At 45.3% G+C, this 17,296-nt stretch overlaps 6 protein-coding genes across 7 annotated transcripts; 2 read left to right on the top strand and 4 right to left on the bottom strand.

Annotated features, from left to right (window-relative positions):
• Nucleotide 1: 1 nt before the first annotated feature.
• Nucleotides 2-1,081, bottom strand: LOC132256138 (polyprenol reductase-like). Its single transcript, XM_059752341.1, has 2 exons — nucleotides 745-1,081; nucleotides 2-689 (listed from the first exon to the last, which is right to left on the bottom strand). The coding sequence occupies exons 1-2, from the start codon at nucleotides 1,079-1,081 to the stop codon at nucleotides 109-111; spliced, it is 918 nt and encodes a 305-aa protein (XP_059608324.1). The 3' UTR covers nucleotides 2-108.
• A 123-nt stretch (nucleotides 1,082-1,204) lies between these two features.
• LOC132256143 (NADH dehydrogenase [ubiquinone] 1 alpha subcomplex assembly factor 2) lies at nucleotides 1,205-1,824 on the top strand. The gene has a single exon (XM_059752345.1). The coding sequence runs from the start codon at nucleotides 1,302-1,304 to the stop codon at nucleotides 1,755-1,757; it is 456 nt and encodes a 151-aa protein (XP_059608328.1). The 5' UTR covers nucleotides 1,205-1,301; the 3' UTR covers nucleotides 1,758-1,824.
• A 406-nt stretch (nucleotides 1,825-2,230) lies between these two features.
• LOC132256142 (DNA-binding protein SMUBP-2) lies at nucleotides 2,231-3,157 on the bottom strand. The gene is made up of 2 exons (XM_059752344.1): nucleotides 3,058-3,157; nucleotides 2,231-2,995 (listed from the first exon to the last, which is right to left on the bottom strand). The coding sequence occupies exons 1-2, from the start codon at nucleotides 3,059-3,061 to the stop codon at nucleotides 2,451-2,453; spliced, it is 549 nt and encodes a 182-aa protein (XP_059608327.1). The 5' UTR covers nucleotides 3,062-3,157; the 3' UTR covers nucleotides 2,231-2,450.
• A 312-nt stretch (nucleotides 3,158-3,469) lies between these two features.
• On the top strand, nucleotides 3,470-10,417 carry LOC132256137 (S-adenosylmethionine decarboxylase proenzyme). Of its 2 annotated transcripts, XM_059752338.1 has the most exons (6): nucleotides 3,470-3,579; nucleotides 5,216-5,302; nucleotides 7,109-7,577; nucleotides 7,654-7,746; nucleotides 7,847-7,867; nucleotides 8,771-10,417. In XM_059752338.1, the coding sequence occupies exons 1-6, from the start codon at nucleotides 3,476-3,478 to the stop codon at nucleotides 9,065-9,067; spliced, it is 1,071 nt and encodes a 356-aa protein (XP_059608321.1). In that variant the 5' UTR covers nucleotides 3,470-3,475; the 3' UTR covers nucleotides 9,068-10,417. The 2 variants fall into 2 exon arrangements, with proteins under 2 accessions (XP_059608321.1, XP_059608322.1); XM_059752339.1 differs by lacking the exon at nucleotides 7,847-7,867.
• Nucleotides 10,418-10,530: 113 nt separating this feature from the next.
• LOC132256136 (WAS/WASL-interacting protein family member 3-like) lies at nucleotides 10,531-12,565 on the bottom strand. Its single transcript, XM_059752337.1, has 3 exons — nucleotides 12,227-12,565; nucleotides 11,575-11,656; nucleotides 10,531-11,502 (listed from the first exon to the last, which is right to left on the bottom strand). The coding sequence occupies exons 1-3, from the start codon at nucleotides 12,371-12,373 to the stop codon at nucleotides 10,538-10,540; spliced, it is 1,194 nt and encodes a 397-aa protein (XP_059608320.1). The 5' UTR covers nucleotides 12,374-12,565; the 3' UTR covers nucleotides 10,531-10,537.
• Nucleotides 12,566-12,814: 249 nt separating this feature from the next.
• Nucleotides 12,815-16,654, bottom strand: LOC132256135 (centrosomal protein of 131 kDa). Its single transcript, XM_059752336.1, has 4 exons — nucleotides 16,363-16,654; nucleotides 16,215-16,302; nucleotides 15,913-16,119; nucleotides 12,815-15,855 (listed from the first exon to the last, which is right to left on the bottom strand). The coding sequence occupies exons 2-4, from the start codon at nucleotides 16,239-16,241 to the stop codon at nucleotides 12,871-12,873; spliced, it is 3,219 nt and encodes a 1,072-aa protein (XP_059608319.1). The 5' UTR covers nucleotides 16,242-16,302; nucleotides 16,363-16,654; the 3' UTR covers nucleotides 12,815-12,870.
• Nucleotides 16,655-17,296: the final 642 nt, after the last annotated feature.

The raw sequence follows: 17,296 nt of genomic DNA, 5'->3' as shown, positions 1-17,296 counted from the left end.
TTAACTCACATTTTTATTTCTCATAAAAATACAATCTTGTTTTGTACTCTAGTTGTCAGTCTATTCTATTGAATGCCTCTTGGATGCTTTGTGTGAATGTTTGTGTAGCTAAAAGACTCCCGGAATCAATGCCTTCCGGGACTTTGGGTAGTTGGGAAACGCCTCGCGGTACCAGATGTGTGTGAAGTGCGCCACTTGAGCCTGATTCGCGATTACCCAGGCGGTGACCAGGAGCCAGTCAGTGTTGCCGGCCAGCGCTGGCACGAGTGCCACGTACATGAGGCACTCGAAGGACATGTGGGGCGACGAGATGAGGTCGAAGAATCCGCCCGCGGGCATCAAATGCTTCTCCGTCACCACTTGTCCAGAGGAGTTCTTCCGCAGGCGCGCCAAAGAGTCATTTGCGCGCCATTGCTGCCGCCAAGCAAAGATGAACACCACTGCAGAAGTGATGACACGCCAGTTCAGCTGAGCCCATGCCAGATGAGCACTTACCGGCGTCACGAATCCCTCCGAGTGGGCAAGAATGGCCACAACAGCGCCAAAATAATGCAAATACCCCACCAGATAGTGAGCTACGTTGATGCGGCTTGATTTGGAGAAGACCTGCACGAAGTGAGTCTCCCAGAAGCGTCTCAAGCACTGAAGCAAGAGACAACTGGTGGCCAAGACAGTCGTCAAGGCATTTCCTGTAAAGTTCATTAATGTTAGTCAGGAGAACTACCACTTCACGCGGGCTCTTACCTTTCACCGTGCGCTTCTTCCCACAGAAAAAGTCCAGGAGCACCAGCAGAGTGTCTGGCGGTGATTTTCCTCCTACGTAAGTGCGCATGACGAGGTAGAAAGTGAATCCGGACAGGATGAGAGCGAAGACGTAGAAGTGCCTGAAAGAGGACTTCGGGATCTCCAGACGGTCAACTAGGGCGTTTCTCCTGGCCTTCAGCGAGTGCTTCCCATAGCGAAAGGTCTGCGTGAGGAAGGCTGGCAGATGAGGCTCAACAGCGCTGACCAGGCATCCCAGAAGCATCACACTGGCTATCATGCTGCTATAAAGCAGCTCCATCGGCGTAATTTCCCACATTTCGCCAACTCCACTGGAAAATCACTGTGTCTGAGCGTTCTTCTCACGTTGCTTCTCACTAATTGGCCGAAAGAGTGAGGGAAAATTGTACTTTTAGGTAAATAACAGAGGTAAATAGAATGGGCTCGTTCGGCATGTTTGTTTTGGTTATTTTGACACGTAAACAAAACAGTGCTGTCAGCGCCTCTAACGGCAGTATAACAGTTTGCCGGAATTCAAGATGTCAAAAGGCAAGGAGCGCGATATCGTGAAGATTATCTTCCAGAACTTCCTAAAGTCCATTCGGCCGCGCAAATTCAAGGGTGAGCTGATCGGCGAGGACACCTTCGGCAATAAGTTCTACGAAATCGCGGCGGATCCGGTAAATGGACGCAGAAAGAGAGCGAGATACTTTGAGCCCATGGAGAAGGAGGCTTTCGACCAGGAAATGTCTGCAGAGTGGGAAGCTTGGCTTCGCGGAAGACGTCAAGAGGCGCCAACTCCCGAGGAATTGCTGCAGAACCTTGCCATCGCTCAGATAAAGCAAAGGAACGCCGCATTGGTGGAAGAATCACGAGGCAAAGGGAAGGATGTGCAGCTTCTGAACAATGAAGAGAAGGGCATGAGATCATTTCCTTCTTACGGTGATGAGTATGAGTTCTCAGCAGGTGTATCACCGCCCAAGGACAAGAAGTAACTGCTAAGATCTGTAGATAAATTGTAAATATATAGGATTTGTTGCGGATTTTAGCAATTTTTCCAAAACCATGTGAACATCACGCCTTGAGACGCAGCGGTTGGTATTGAAACTTCATTTGACGTCTATTTGTTTTGTTTACACCCATTTTCACATCAATTTTCTCTTGGAAAATCCTTTTAACAAGCACTTTGGCGTGTAGGAGAAGACAGTTTAGATCTTCCATGACTTTTCTAGATATTCCACTTGAAGATCTGATGATTTCACACTTGGCAAAACACCTCAGTTTGTAGGACATTTTCTCTTTGCGAAGTTGCTGGACGATGTAGGAATTTGGGAAATGCGGTCCTGAAGGCGAGACAGAAAGGAAACTCTGCTCGTTATTGTGAAGAATTGTAGGGCTTTGAACTATTTCTCCTTGCCACATTACGTGTCAAAGCAGGAAGACGTGCTCAAGTAAAAGGCAGATAAAATTGCCTGTACATTAAGATTGTCAGTAGACACATTTATTCACAAAATCATCGCGAATTCCCTATCTGGAGATGATTTCCTTCTAAGAGCGAGCAGTTCTTCCTCAAAACACGTACAGATTCTTGAGGGACAAGAGAATTGAGTTATTCGGCTATTAGTATGGAGACAGTGAATCATCAGAGGAACACTCATCTGACGACAATTAAATAAAAATGGATGAAACTACGACTTCTTGGACTTTCCTTTTGTGTCCTTTGGCGGCTTCGCGAGCCTCTGCTTTTGCATGTCTTTGAGGTTCTCCTTGAGTTTCACGTGCAACTTGGCAAGATCTTCAGCCTCACGGCGCGTCTTTTCCGGCACTGGATGAAGGAATTTCTTTCGCTCATCCTTCTTGATAGCTTCCCCGCAGCCGTGCACTTCCGGTAGGCCGTGCTTGAAGCAGAATCTCTTCCTACAGTAGTCACAATCCTGGCCCATAAGCGATGTCTTCTGCTTGCACGTCTTATAGTCACAAAGGGAGTCAATAATGTGGACAGAATCCAGAACATCAGTGAGATTCTTGTTCACCACATCCGTGGGTATCTCCTTCACCATCGCTCCTGAGTCATTGACGCCCGGCCGATAGGTTTCCAGGATGGGATTACTCATCTTTTGACCAGGTGCTTCTGCAAATGCCGTTTCCTGGCTTTCCTGCTCACTTGTGACAACTTCCGAAGCCGATTTCTTCTTACGCTGTCGCTTTTTCTTGCAGCCGCCCTCGTTCGATGCTGCAATTGTTGAAGAATTGCTGATTATTGTGAAATTCTGCACATTTTTCCAAAATACCCACCCATTGTTTTGACCAGCAGCGCAGAACTTTCCGAATGTCCAGAGCTTTCAAGATGGCGCCGCCTTCGGAATGTCAGTCGAATGTGCCCGTGAAAATTTGCGATATAGCACCGTCTCACTCGCACTCGTGCAAAGCGGATTGATGTGCGAGTGCGAGGAATAGCTTTTGGGCAGAAAATTCCACGCACGTTTGTTCGTGTCAAATCGAAGTAGAGTTCAGTCGGAAAGAAGTCGCCAGAAAGGGTGGAAAACGGCGATTTTCAGCTGAAAATTGCTCATTCTTAAAAGTGGTGGTCCTCTCTCTCGCGGTCAAAGCGCCCACGACACCCAAATCAATCCAGTGGAGCACTGTGAACCGTAAAAATCCATGCGTGAGAGACAGTAGAAGCAAAAAGGAGAAAAAGTGTGTGTGCAGAGAAATGGCAGAAAGTGACAAGTTTTTCGAAGGTGTGGAGAAGCTGCTGGAGATCTGGTTCAAGAAGCCACCTGCCAGCAAGACTGCTGACTTGAGGAAGATCCCACGGTGAGTACCAATTCATCCAGAACACTCCCTCCGACCCTGCAAGAGCGCACCGAGAGACAGCCGGCATTTTCCACCATTATTTCATGTGTGAGAGTGTGCAAAATGACCCGAGAAATTCCTCGAAAAGACGAGCAAAAAGTGCGCCTCGAGCCGGTTCCGGTGCTTCACACTCGCGCTCTCGGGACTCGAGATGCGGACACATGGCGAGCGATAACACTTGGAAGTCGTGCAAGTATTTTTGGGATTTTTCCCCAACCGCTCAGGCACTGTTCCATGACGTAATTCGCACGACGAACGCCTTCCCTCGTGCCTCTGGGGCTTCATGGCGCCCCCAGAGGGCTCACTACGCCTTCTGGGCACTCGGGGCTCTCAAATGGCACGATGCAAAAATGTTGGGTAATTTTCCATAGTCAACTTCGGGAGGACCTTTGGATTCAAGGTCGAAAGCAAGCTTCCATGGCAGAGATTCACATTCCCGTGATGGAATTGAGTTGAATCACTTGCAGAGGAATTTCGCCACACAGAATGCCAATAATTGTACAATGGTGGCCAAAAGAATAGGTTCAGTCGAAGTAAAAATTGTACATGCGCTAATTCAGCTATCAGAATGAAGTTACAAACAAACCATATTTTTAACATCACGGTTTTTTTTCTTCAATTGTTAACCCGGTTTTTTGGCTCTCCGTGTATCAATTCAGAACTTAAACTAGAAGATTTTATGAACAAACACTAAAGAATAGAGTTTTCTGATGATATTTCACTGTACTGTAGAGCTAAACGAGCAATGTCAAAATGTAATTACTCTGCCATAATCCGCACAAACTTTATAAGATTTTTATTCCAAATCTATTACACTCTTGCTCTTTAACAGAAAATACAATTTGTGTGAGCGACACTGATTAAGTAGTAGAAATTGTTGCATAATTGAATTGTATTTAACTGCAGCATAAAGATAAAAGCGGCGTGTAATTTCCTGATCACCACTGTATTAAAATATTAACATTTAACGCTCATAATCCAATTAGTTGTGCAAAAGGAAAGGATAATGAATGCTATCTGGTAGACGCTTCTTGAGCTCTTTTCCTGCTTTGCATTTTCTCCCCCTTGCCATATCGTCTTGAAGTGAACACAAAGCACTATCGGAAATGCAATCTTGAGGAGCAGTAGAAAAAAAAGGTGTCGCTATCGCTGCTGGTGAAATTGCTCACTATGCATTGGAGCACTTTAGGAGTCTCTCGACGCAGGAAGATTGCTCGAAAAGTGCCACTTGTTCGCCGGGGTATTTGGAGTGTCATGAGGTCGAAGTCTTATCTTGATGATGTGATAATAATTTCAGTAGTTTTCACCCATTTGACTGTACACCAAAGTGTGACAGAGGCATGATTAATAATTCAGGATGTTAGTCTTTATATCACTTATTTGTGTGTTGTCATGAGCGGGCAAAATGTGGGCAAAATAGGAGCACAGGAGAAAATGAGTTTCTTGACTTTTCCCACAGACATTCGATGATAACGCGATGTGGGAAATCGGTCAGCAAATGTTCCCTGCCTCCCTTATCACTGTGTGTCTATTTATAACCGTCGCAACATTCTCTCTAATCTCTCTCTCTCTCTCTGCCTTTTTTCCGTCTTTGCAGATCCATGTGGGATGCTCTCCTCAAGTCCGTTCGCTGCGAAATCATCAGCTTCAGCCGCAATGATCAGATTGATGCCTATGTGTTGAGGTGAGTGTCCTTTTTCCCACGCTCTAACAATCAATTGTAATAAATGTTCCGACAATTTTTGGTAAAAACTATTTTTATCTGGCGACGATGTCACGTGAAAATTGCTGAGAGTAAAAATTACTTCATTTTCTGTCTGACAACATATTGATTTGAAGGGTTTCTTATTTTCTTTCTCCCTCTCTATCTTGTTGTGGCATGAAATATGATGAAATCATCATTGGAATTCCTTCTCAATCTCGCCTTGATATCAAAAGCATGTATCAAAGTGCCACGATTGGGGTGAAAAATTATGGTATTGTGAGATGGTAAAAGCCAATTTTCATCACTATTATAAAATTAACTTGAATTTTTTGGCCTCTATCCAGAAGTCTCTTCTCTCTCATACTGAGACGTGTATTTTCACATAATGTTCTCACTGAGTTTCTTCAACTTGTCTTCCATTGACTTCAGCTGCAATGTTGTTAATTAGAGAAAATCTCGTGTCGTTTATTGTAATTTTCCTCTGGCTTCCTTGCATTGTTCACTGGTTTTGGCTTATGATGGGTACAGCGAAGAAAAGGGTGGAAAATGAGGCATAAATGTTAACCTTGATGGTTGTTGTTGTTGAGAAACTTTTGCTCAATTGTAAGGCATTGGCATGAAGCATAGGAGGAAAAAGGGACTTAACAGTGGAATTTTCCCTTGCGCTAAGGCGAGATACTAATGGAATAAAGGCAGAAAGAGTGATATTGATTTTCCTGCCATCTCTTCTGATGGCCTTCAATACAAACCCAGAGGATATGACTTTTGCAGGCATTCTGACATTATCCTGCAGGAATTATGGCGAGACAATTCCAACATCACCCCACAAAGTCTGAATTTCAAACACTCTGTGAAGCTCCGCAGCGGAGCTTTTGAAGTGGCGAGGGATATAAATAAAATTAATCAATGTGCTTGAGAGATGAATTTTGATTGCCCTTGAAGAGACTTTCTCTTCCCACTCATCAGCAAAAGTGGGCAATTGCAATTGCAGTTTACACGTATTTTTCTCTGTGCTGTGTTGTAATGACAAACCACAAGCTATGAGTTTATCGATGGTGTTGACTAAACTTGTGATGTTTATGATAAATTTATTTAGTGATTCATGCATCGCAGAAGGTTTTACAGATAGTGTATGTGTGGAATAGTGAATAGATCGAATGGATGAGAGACAGTTAAATAAAAATCTGATACTTTTGTTTTAAATATCAGCAAAAACCGGTGTGTTATCACGTTGCTTATGTTGTTTCTTCTTCGGAAATTGTATCCATATGAGAATATCTGCTTGTAGGAATGTTTGCGTTGAGATTTTTCTTTTTGATTGGCATTTGATTCAAGGGCGCTTCTATGGAATAACAAAGATTGTGTGTAATAAGTACAATAGAAATGCATAAAAATATGTTATTTTCTCCCTTTACGATAAATTTATTTAATGATTTCCGCAAATAATTTGTCAATTATGAGCTTGAGTCGTTGCTTTATGATTAGAACTCTACATATTTTCGTGCTTTTTTTCTGTTGGTCTCACGACCTTAATGTTGTTGAATAGCATTTAAAGACCTGTTTCCAGTTTTGAAGACCTTTAAAATCAATAGTTAATCAATGTTCTTCTTAACTAGTTAATTTTTTGAAGCTATTTTTGTTGACAGAAGAGCGAGTTTTCTTGCAAAATTCTCATGTCTCAGCTGTTTTCATCGTGCTGAATAAGTTTTATGGCCCACTTTCATCAAGGCTTTGTCCAGTGAAAACGACAAATTCTAAGTACATTTCTTTTGTTGTCTTTTGCAGCGAGAGCAGCATGTTTGTGTCGCGTCGTCGTTGGATTCTCAAGACGTGCGGCACGACGACTCCGCTTCAGTGTCTGGAGCCTCTGCTGGAGATGGCGGAGAAGATTGCCGGCTACACTGATGTGGAGGAGTTGTTCTATTCGCGCAAGAACTACAAGCGTCCGGAGCTGCAGGTGACACCCCATCGGGCTTTCGATGAGGAGGTGGCCCTGCTGGATAGCTTCTTTGACGATGGGCGCGCGTACTGCTTGGGCTCGGTGAATCGCGACTGCTGGTTTCTGTACACCCTGAGCCGCGGGGGAGAGGCGCTCCAGCGCCACTTTGGCACGCTGATCCAGCAGCGTCCGGTGCCGGCGATTGCGCCACCGGATCCGGATCAGACCATTGAGATCCTCATGACGGAGATGGATCCCCAAGTGATGGCGATTTTCACCAAGGAAGACTCGATGAATGCCAAGGAAGCCACTGAGGTAAGAGAGCACTGTGACACTGTCCTTGCCGTTGAGCATTCTCACTTTATCAATGTATTGTTTGAATGTTTTGCAGAAGTCTGGCATTCAGAACATCCTGCCGGGCATGAAGATTGATGATTATCTATTTGCACCGTGTGGCTACTCCATGAATGGCATTTCTAAGAATGTGAGTATCACATGATGACGTTCATTTTCCTGCGCGACAATTACTCATGCATTTCTCCCATTTTCTCTTGTCGGCTTCCTTTCTGCAATTCTCTCCACAGAATGTGGGTGATTGTCCGGAAGTAAGTGACTATTGACACATTTCTCATACCCTGAACAGATTGTTTTCTCGGTCCTTTTGGCAAGAAGGAGATTCTTTGATCTCTCAATTGTCAATATCTTTGTTGTTTTGTGTTTCTCTTTATTTGTTCTGTTTCTCGAATTTGCCAAAAGCAAAGATTGTCGATTGAATTCAAGAAAGGAGAGACACACACACACAAGCGATGTTTGGTCTCTCTTCTTCTCTTGAGTAAATATAATTACACTCTGGCATTAGTTTTGACGATAAGAAGATACGAAGAAGAGAGGCAGAAAGTTGAGGATAATTTGGGCGAATACCATACAAATTGCAAAGGAATTGGAAAGACGGAGAAAAGGGACTAAATACAGTGTCTGCAATTTTAATGCCTAAGCCTTTGCTAATGGGTTAAAGGGGCAAATTTTTCTTCAAGGCGTCTTCATAAAATGACTTTAATTTCCTTCTTTATCGTTCTCTGATGTGGAGAGTCTTTGTATGCAGTGGACTTATCTGAGAGCAAATATGGTGATCTTGTGGCAAATTCAAGAATTACAGTGAAATCTTTTCAGTTGTTATGCTCCTGTTTTATTCTTCCTCGTGTTATTTATAGACTTTATGGACATTGCAAAAATTTCGATATGTGAATCAAAAACTATTAAAATCCGTTTTTCTAAAGCTTTCCCGGAAAAATGACAATTTTTCGATTCACTTACCGAATTGTGCTCGATCGACTGAGTCATTTTTGTGATATTTTGAGTAGTTTAGTAATGAAGCTTTCACAAAATGCAATCATGAACAGCTTCAGTCTGTCACGAATTGAATTTGTTCCCCTAAATCCCTAGTTTTACATGATAATTGAGCTGTGTGCTTGTCTTAATTCTCTGTTCCTCTTTTGCCTTCCGCGCAGGGATACTACATGACGATCCACATCACGCCCGAGCAGGAGTTCTCCTATGTGAGCTTCGAGAGCAATGTGGCGGCCAGCAATTACGGGGATCTGATTGCCCGCGTGGTGGAGACCTTCCAGCCGGGTAAGTTCATCGTGACGCTGTTTGCCAACAAGAGTTCACCGGCATATGCGGCGTCGCGTGAACTGGAGCGCGCTGAGGAGATTGGCGGCGAGTGGCAGCGTCGTGACATCCAGTACTGTCGCTTCCAGAGCTACGATTTGACGTATGCGCAGTACTGCAAATTCCCGAGCTGAGGGTTACAGTGGGTGCCCCCTTTTGGGGCGGAACTGCTTCCTGTCCATCATTTCTCCATTTGTTTCCAACCCACCATCGCCTCAGCACTCACGGGTGACTTCCTGGAGGAGTCTTCTGTGCGTGCTGAGAAGATTCTCCTTGCGCAATCGCGCCAATCATTAAATTCACAACATCATGCAACACGCTTCACGGACTTTGCTCAATTCTTTGACATTCCCATCATACTCGGCATGGTACTCATCCAGCTAATCTCCATTGCGGTGGTGTTCAATGCTGAGGAGTACTCACCGCTGCTCCTTTTCTCGTGGTGGCGCAATAAGATCTCTTGAGACGCGGCGAGGCGTCGTGTGTCGTTCACAATTCGCTTCGTGAACAATTGACATATGATTTTTGCCAATTTGGTTGATTTTTGCACCATTCGCCAATTAACAACTGATGAGATCTCTTCCAAGACACACTCAATCTTGAGTATACTTTGGCCACGTGCATCAATGTGCATTTTATGACAGCGCATTGAGATGATGTTGGATGGGTACAGATGATTTCTACTTATTTCTTTTTTTTACTGACTTACCTTTTACCTGAGATGATGATGTGAAAAATGCAAACTGCGCGCAGGTCAAACCCATCGAATATTAAATTGTTTTGTTTCTTTTAAATGAATTGGAACTGTTTATTGTGCGTGAAGGGAGGTGAATTTTTGGGTGTAAGAAAATTGAATTATCTCGATGTTATTTGATGGAAAAATTTATATTGACAAAGGATATTGTTGAGAATATTTGGAGATTTTAATGGAATTCTGTATGCAACGAGATGGGTGCGATCGGCAGATTGCGTGGAGGAAAAAAGAGATAAGGGAGAAATTGAGAGGGTGTTGCATGTGATTTCTTAGAAGTAGAATGAAGAAGTAGAACAGTTGATTCAATACAATGGAGAAATGTAGTGACAGGAAGCAATGATGATTTATGATGAAAAACTATGCAAGACAAACTGATTTATGATTAAGATGCTATTTGAAAAGAAGAAGAAGAAGAAGAAACAGAGAGAAAATTAATTCCACATGAAATATTATGAAGAGAATTGGGGGAAATTTGACATGAAATTCTATTGACACTGTAAGAATTTTAACCTCTTAGAGATTTATGATTGTAATAATGAGGTGAAAAGATAAATCACGTCTTTGATGAAATTAAATGTGTACCTTGTAGAATTAACAGAGATAATTGTGAGAGTTGACAAAATGTGGGGATGAGAAAGTGCAACATTTCGCCTTTTTCTCTCCTCCAATTTGATAAAACAGTCATTCTGTTGATGGAATTAGTTTTCTTCACATGATAGATTTACAAAAATGAAAAAAGAAGTAAACATTTAAAAATCTTAACTCTTTAATGGATAAACAAGAAAAATGATGAATTTTGCTGACAGAGGAAATCTTTATGAAATAAAATTCAAATTCTTATCACAAAATATTACACTTCACGAACACTTAGGCGACTGGGATCGATTGTGAACTTCTTCTGGCGCAGCTGAGCGACTTCGTCAGACACTGCTGGGCATTCTGTCGCGGGGGGCGCTTTCACGTGGTCCGGATAGCGATTTGGCGTGGCTGCTAGGTCCATGGCGAAGGACACCACGAGTTTCTGGTTGTATTTGGGCGCGTCGTACGTGGGCGCGGCCGGAACGAGTGGACTGGGCGGTGGATTGTCTCGCTTTCGGCCCATCGTGGCGGATCTGAAGGGTGGAAAGTCGCCAGTGGGGGGAGTTTCAGCCTCTGGCGGCACTTGTTGCAGCTCCAAAAGCGGACTGTTTGGCGTCTCTCGTAGCTTCACGGCCAGGAATTCGAGTGGAATCGTCCGCGAGTCACTCTTGGCTGTTTTCACTCTCGACGGGAGCGTGTAATTGGGCTTCCCGTGGTTCATCTTCAGTTTAAACTGCGACGGACTCTGTGGCGTTGTGGGTGTTCTGATGATCTTTGTGATATCTGGTGAAGTTGTGCGCTCAGGACTTTTCCTGGGCATCTGAAGAGGTACGAGATTGACTGGTGGTTTCTTATCAATCTTCACTTCTAACGTTGTTATCTTCTTTTCAGGTGTTTTCGGGGGTGCTTTGCTGTCTGGAGCAAAATCTGGAATGTCCAAACTCTCAGGTTTGTCACTCACTGGAATCTCATCATCCTTCTTAGGTTTTTCCTCTGTCTTTTCAGGCATGCCATTCGTTTTCCTGGGCAACACAAAGTTCCTCTTGCCATGGTTGATCATCAATCTCTCAGAGTCTTCCTTCCGGGCGGAATCTGTGGGCTTCTCGGTGAGTAATCGCTTTACAATTGGTTGCATTGCCGCTGGCTTCTTCTTCAGTGTGCCATTCTCCTTGGCGATAAAGTGCTGGCAAAGCTCCTCCTGAACTCTGTCCATGCCTTTTATCATTTTTGGTGGCTCTGCAAGTAAGAAAGCGTGTGATTACCTTATCTCGCGCGACATTTTTCTAGAATATCGCAACGGATTATTACCTTCTGTGAAACTCCCATTGGTAACACCATTCACTTTTTCCGCTGTTCCATTAACACCGCTCTGATTGCATGGGAGATTTTCCTGCAAAAAAAAAATGAGAGGAAAATCAATTTGAGGCTCAAATCAAGCGTCAAGTGTTTTAGTTTCGTACGCAAAACTCTTATCAATTAGCAATAAATGAGCAACATTTGGCACAGATACATATTGTTGGTCACTGTGTAGCTTTCGCTGTTTCACACATTCCCGTGTAACATATAGATAAGCAATGTTAAAGAAGACCAGCACAGTTGATAAAATGAAACTAAAGTATTTTATCAATTTCTGAACGTCAGATACAAGCCTTTCAAGCGAAGATGTCGTGATCTAATCTAGAATATTTTACTGTTAGATCATGTCTCCACCCTTTTCGATATGATATTTGGTAAAATACATACATTTTTTTACGGTTTTGCACATTCTTTACATGTTTACATGTTTTAGTTGTAAAGAATGTATTATTTTGCAACGTGAAGTCACAACATAGCAAGCGCCTGACGTCATTCTCATGATTCTTTTGAGTGTTAAGGACATCTTGATACCTTAACAAGCACACATTTTGCATATACAAAGAACTTCATCGTATTTCACTGCGGAATGGGCTAAAATTCTTACCATTGGAGTCTTCTTTAGCGTCGTTCCTTGGCGAATCGCCTGCAGCAAGTCCACCCTTCCGGTATCCGTCTGTCCGTTTGTCTGGGCCTTCGGGCAGTGATTGGGCGGCGGCGGTGGAGGTGGACACATGATTTCCGGAGGAGTCATTCTCACGCACAACACGAACCACTTTTAGAGTTTCAAAGTCACAACTAAGCTGGCGAATCGATTGTCGTTCTTTTATACTGCACGCCACAGAGATTATCTTATCAGAGTTTCGCGATAGTTCACTGATTTTTAGCGGAATTCAGTGGAGAATTGGCGGCTCTCCTTGGAAATGTGCGCGCGCGAAATTGCTCTAGCGACAGTCGAGGCGAGAGTGAGTCATCGCGCCACAGAGCAGCATTTATAAGATTCTGCGAGTGTGATTCACCGACTATTGCCGCGAAGTGGGGAGTGAGTTCCAGCGAAAATCAATTACTCATCTAATCTGGAGGTCTCGAGCGGCATGTTTGGGTCTTTAGTCAACCTCCCGCATGCTAATGATCTGATCTTCCTCACTTTTCGCGCACTCTGGCCGAGTTGAAGGCCCCCGAATGTGTAGAGCTCTTGAGCATATCGACTTTATTTGAACCATATAGATTACAAGATAATTACCGTGAACATTACTTTGTGCAGTAGTCCTTCCGCTGTTGTCGCACAATCGCCTCCAGCTTGAGGGTGCGCTCCTTCAGGGCCACGTTCTCCTTCTGCAGCACATCAATTGTGGCATCTTTCTTCTCAATGGACTGCTGCACTCTCGCATAGATGCGCTGAATCTCCGCATCGCGCTCTTTCTGCAGTGTCTTTGTCTCCTGCGCCACTTCGCCTCTCAGGGATTCCTTCAGCGTCTCCTTCTCAGCCACACACTCGTCTCGCATCTTCCGACAGTGAGTCAGCTCGATGTCTGACTGCTTCAGATTGGCCTGCAGATTCTGGATGCTGGCCTCAGCTTCGGCCAAGCGATGCCTTGTCTCCAGATACTTCTCGCGAGCACTGGTCTCTGATCTCTCCAACTCCTTCAGTTCCGTTTCATACTTCTCCTTGATCCGTCCAATCTTCACCTCGTGCTCCTGCTGTGTCTTCAGGGATTCAGCATCGATCTTGGCAACAATTGAGTCTATCTGACGATCTCTGTCTTGCCTGCACTGCTGCCGAATGGCATTCTCACGCTCCGCTTCGCGTAGCTTCATTGCACTCTCGTGCTCGCGCTTCCAGATGGTGAAGTCCCTCTCAAACTGATCCCTAACCGATGACAATTCCGCCTGGTGCTGCTCCTCCAGGATTCTCTGCTTGTCTTTCTGATCGCGGCGCACTTGATCAATAATTTCCGAGCGCTCTCTCACCAAATTCTCCCTTCTCTGCTCCGCCTCGGATTCCCTCTCTCTCGCCTCGACCAGCAGGCGCTCCTTCTCTGCAGCAAAGTCGAGCAAAAGCTTCGCTTTCTGCTCCTCAAAGCTCTTCTGTTCACCTGACAGCTGGCGCTCGTAGCGCTCTCGGATCACCGTGCGCTCCTTCTCGATCACAGCTTCGCGATCCTCAGCGTAGGACTCTCTGATGGCCTTCTCTACCAACTCGTGTTTCTGGCGCGTCTCTTCGATGGCCGCCAGAAGTTCCTGCTGGTGCTGCCGACGCACTTCAGCCAGCTCCTCCTGGTGGCTCTGCGTGAGTCTGGCGATCTCACCTTCCAAGCCTTTCACCGTCAGTTCCTTGATCTTCTTCGTGTTCTCCTTCACCCAGCGCTCCTTGCGGATCTTCTCGCCCGCTGACATTGTCTCCTTCGCCCTGGACAGCTCAGTCTCCAGCTTGTGTTCCCACGCCTGGTTCTGACTGTCCATTCGGCGAGTCATGTTCCCCACCTTCTCACAGAGAGTGGACTTATCCCTCAGCAATTGCTCGATGAACGTCTGATGGCGAGCCACGATGCCCTCGAAGTGACTCTTCTGCTCAGTCAGCTTCGCTGCTCCGGCTTGCTTCTCCAGACGCACCGCCTTGACCTTCTCCGCTCTGACACTGGCCACATGCTCCTTGGACAGCTGCAGCGCATTGGCCAATTCATTGGCTCTCAACGAGAGTGCCACGACTCTCCGCGCCAATTGATGATTGGGCAGTATCAGAAGATCAGAGATCTTGGGCACATTCTCTGCGATGTCAGGCTCTGTGATCATCTCCAGCTCTGTAGTATCTGTCTCCCTGAGAAAGTTCTGAGCTCTCTTCAGAGCCTTCTCACAGCTGGAGTCCACAGAGTCAAGATAGCTGAGAATCTCCTGAATCTTGTCACCCTTCTCAGATTCAGAAGAAGGTGTCGCACTACAAGTGGCCAGTTTGAATTCCACGTTGCTCTTGAGATCCTTAAAGGATCTCCTGGGTTTCCTCTTGTCCGCATCAATCTCCTTAATCATGGACACAATCTCATCATAAGTGGATTCCGTGCTGAAGCTGTCTCCGGGCTCCTCGAGGCTGAAGTTTCCCTCATCGTCAGTCTTTGACGAGGGCGTGTCGCGCCACTCGCGGTTATACTCCACGAAGGAGGTCTTCTTGGAGTAGGGATCCTCATGGATCGACATCCAGGATTCCACCTTGTCAATCTGGAACTCATCCAGCATCTGATTCTCCCCATTGCGAAGTGTTGGGATGGATTTTGAGCGCTTCAGAGGCGCCTTTTCAATCACTCTAGGTTTCGGTGGTGGTTTTGTAGTCAAGGCGGATTTGCTCTTCCTCGCTTCCCGGACAGCTTTGCCTTTCCTGGAAGATGAGGCGGGTCTTCGTGGTGCTGGTGTGACATCTGACTGATCACTGGATGAGACTCTCAGGTAATTGGAGATGATCTCCTGGGATTTGTCACGCAAATGTGGTGGGAAATCTGGAAAATTGTCCCATTTTGATGTCTCTGTGATCTTCAGCGCTTGCAAAGATGCTCCAGGAATTTCTGGTGTTTTCATCACCTCAAAGTACTTTTCCATGACTGATGTGGCTCCCACCACATCTCGAGGAGTGACTTCCAGGCCCTCTGGAGGTGTTTCTTTGTCCAGCATGAAGAAATCCGGAACTTCCTCTGCGAGTTTTCTCTCAAACTCATGCCTTCGATTAATACTCTCAATCTCCTTCCTGTAATCCTCAATAATCTGGTCAGAAGTTGATTCCACATCCATTTCTATCTCTTTCTTCTCAGTCAGAGCCTCATCGTCGAAGTGGACAACCTTCTTGGACCCTTTCTTCGCCTCTCTGGCCGTTTCACTCTCTTCAGTCTCGCTGACGTCCTCTTCCTGAACGTCAGCTGTACTGAAAGACACCCTTCCCGGGAGATCTACTCTCGTTGGGGGAATTTCAGGGATTTCTGGCCAGGCTTTTTGCTTAAGATCTAGTGTAGTCGGTGGGATTATGGTTTTCTCTTCCCTTTCCGCGGACTGTTGTTCCACTTTTTCAATCTCCTCTTCAATGCTGCTCTCCTCATCGGTCACTCCATCGCTTCCCATGGGCTTCCCAGTTGTGTGGACAGATTCAGGGACTTCTTGACTGGGTTTTGGCTCGTCAGTGACACTCCAGGAGCGCGTAATTGGTTCCCTGAGCAGGAGCTTCAGGATATTCGAGGATGAGGGTCGCTTCTGGCCCTGCAAAGAGACGACATTCAGTCAGGATTTTGGGCGCCAATATGAGCAATTGTCTACCTTCAGGGAGTCCTTGGGCTCGGCGAAACCATCCGCTGTGGCGACTCTTATGCGATTTCTAAACTTGGCGAGGAAGCGCGTGGCGTCAGCTGACTGAGGGCGACTCCCGGCACGTGGCCCGGCCTGGTGAGTGGCGGAGTGCGCAGAACTCGGCCGCGGATAGTTGACGGTGGGTGTGGGTGGCTTTTGGCGCGTTGCTAGGTTGATCTGTGCGTCCAAAACAAAGCGTTAATTTCACTTTTTCCACTCTTTTTGGGTCACAATCATTAAAATTCAAATGAGGTCTATCAAAATTGATTTACTTGTGATCCATGGAGACTCAATTCCATCGTCTTGTCTGGAGAAATGGGGTGGAAATTTGTGTGCAAAGTCGATGATCTCGTGGATTATCTGCCGAAGAGTGGAACATTTTCGTGGGAAAGTAAAGAAAAAGAAACACAAAAAAAACACCGAAAAGAACCCTTTTTGATGGATTTTCCACCAATTATTCTTCTCTTTCTCTGGACACACAACACTGTTCCTGGCGCGAATCCTCCGTGCTGACTGACGGCAGGAAGCCGCGAAGGGAAAACCACATCAAACCCAGCGCGACTGCGTGTCATCGACCAAACACGCGCGCCCACCTTCTTGCCCAGCAGAAAGGGCGTCTGGGTGCATTTTCTGATCACGCAAGAAAATTGTGCGTGAGCTTCGACAGGTGGTGAGCAAACCCTCGTCGTTTTACCAAACACATAGCGTTTCGGGGAGAACGCGGAAAGGCACGCGCACGAGATTTTTCAACTGGTGTGTGACGCAAAAGCCATGAATTTGGCTTCTTGGCACAATTCCATCCGAATTGCGACAGGGAATTCGATTTTTCTGGCGCAGCGGCGAGAGGCCAGATAAGAATCTCTCGAGACGCGAATAAGTTGCACAATTTCTCCAATTTCCCTCTGGTTAATTGATTTTCGGCCAGAGAACAGAAGACTCTCAGGCCCGCGTCTTGCGCCAATATTGATGAGAAGTCGATCATGTGTGACCAGACGGCTCAAAGTGTGGGACTTGTAGGGGAGAATGGAGCAATTTTAGATACACGTTATGATTTTGAGTGTCTCTTTTCAAGGATTTTGCTAATAATCTATCTAATTTGACGAATTTTATTGGCAAATATTCATCAGATTGCTCTAAACAGACCCTCGTGAAATGTTGATGATGAAGGAATTCCAATGTGAATTAATTCGATTAATATCTAACTGATAGCAATCACATCTGCTCTCGCACCAGAGCTGATTAGAATGGCAATGTTGTCAATGAGAAGTGCTCATCAAAATTCCATCCACTTGACATCACATCTATTTTCACAGTCAATTATGAAATGTGTGGCTGAAATTGAAAGCAAATTCAT

Source organism: Phlebotomus argentipes, unplaced genomic scaffold, assembly GCF_947086385.1.
Source record: "Phlebotomus argentipes unplaced genomic scaffold, Phlebotomus argentipes genome assembly contig_5, whole genome shotgun sequence".
Classification (NCBI taxonomy): Eukaryota; Metazoa; Arthropoda; class Insecta; order Diptera; family Psychodidae; genus Phlebotomus; species Phlebotomus argentipes.
Note: the sequence above shows the minus strand (reverse complement) of the source record. Positions and strands in the feature narration are given on the sequence as shown.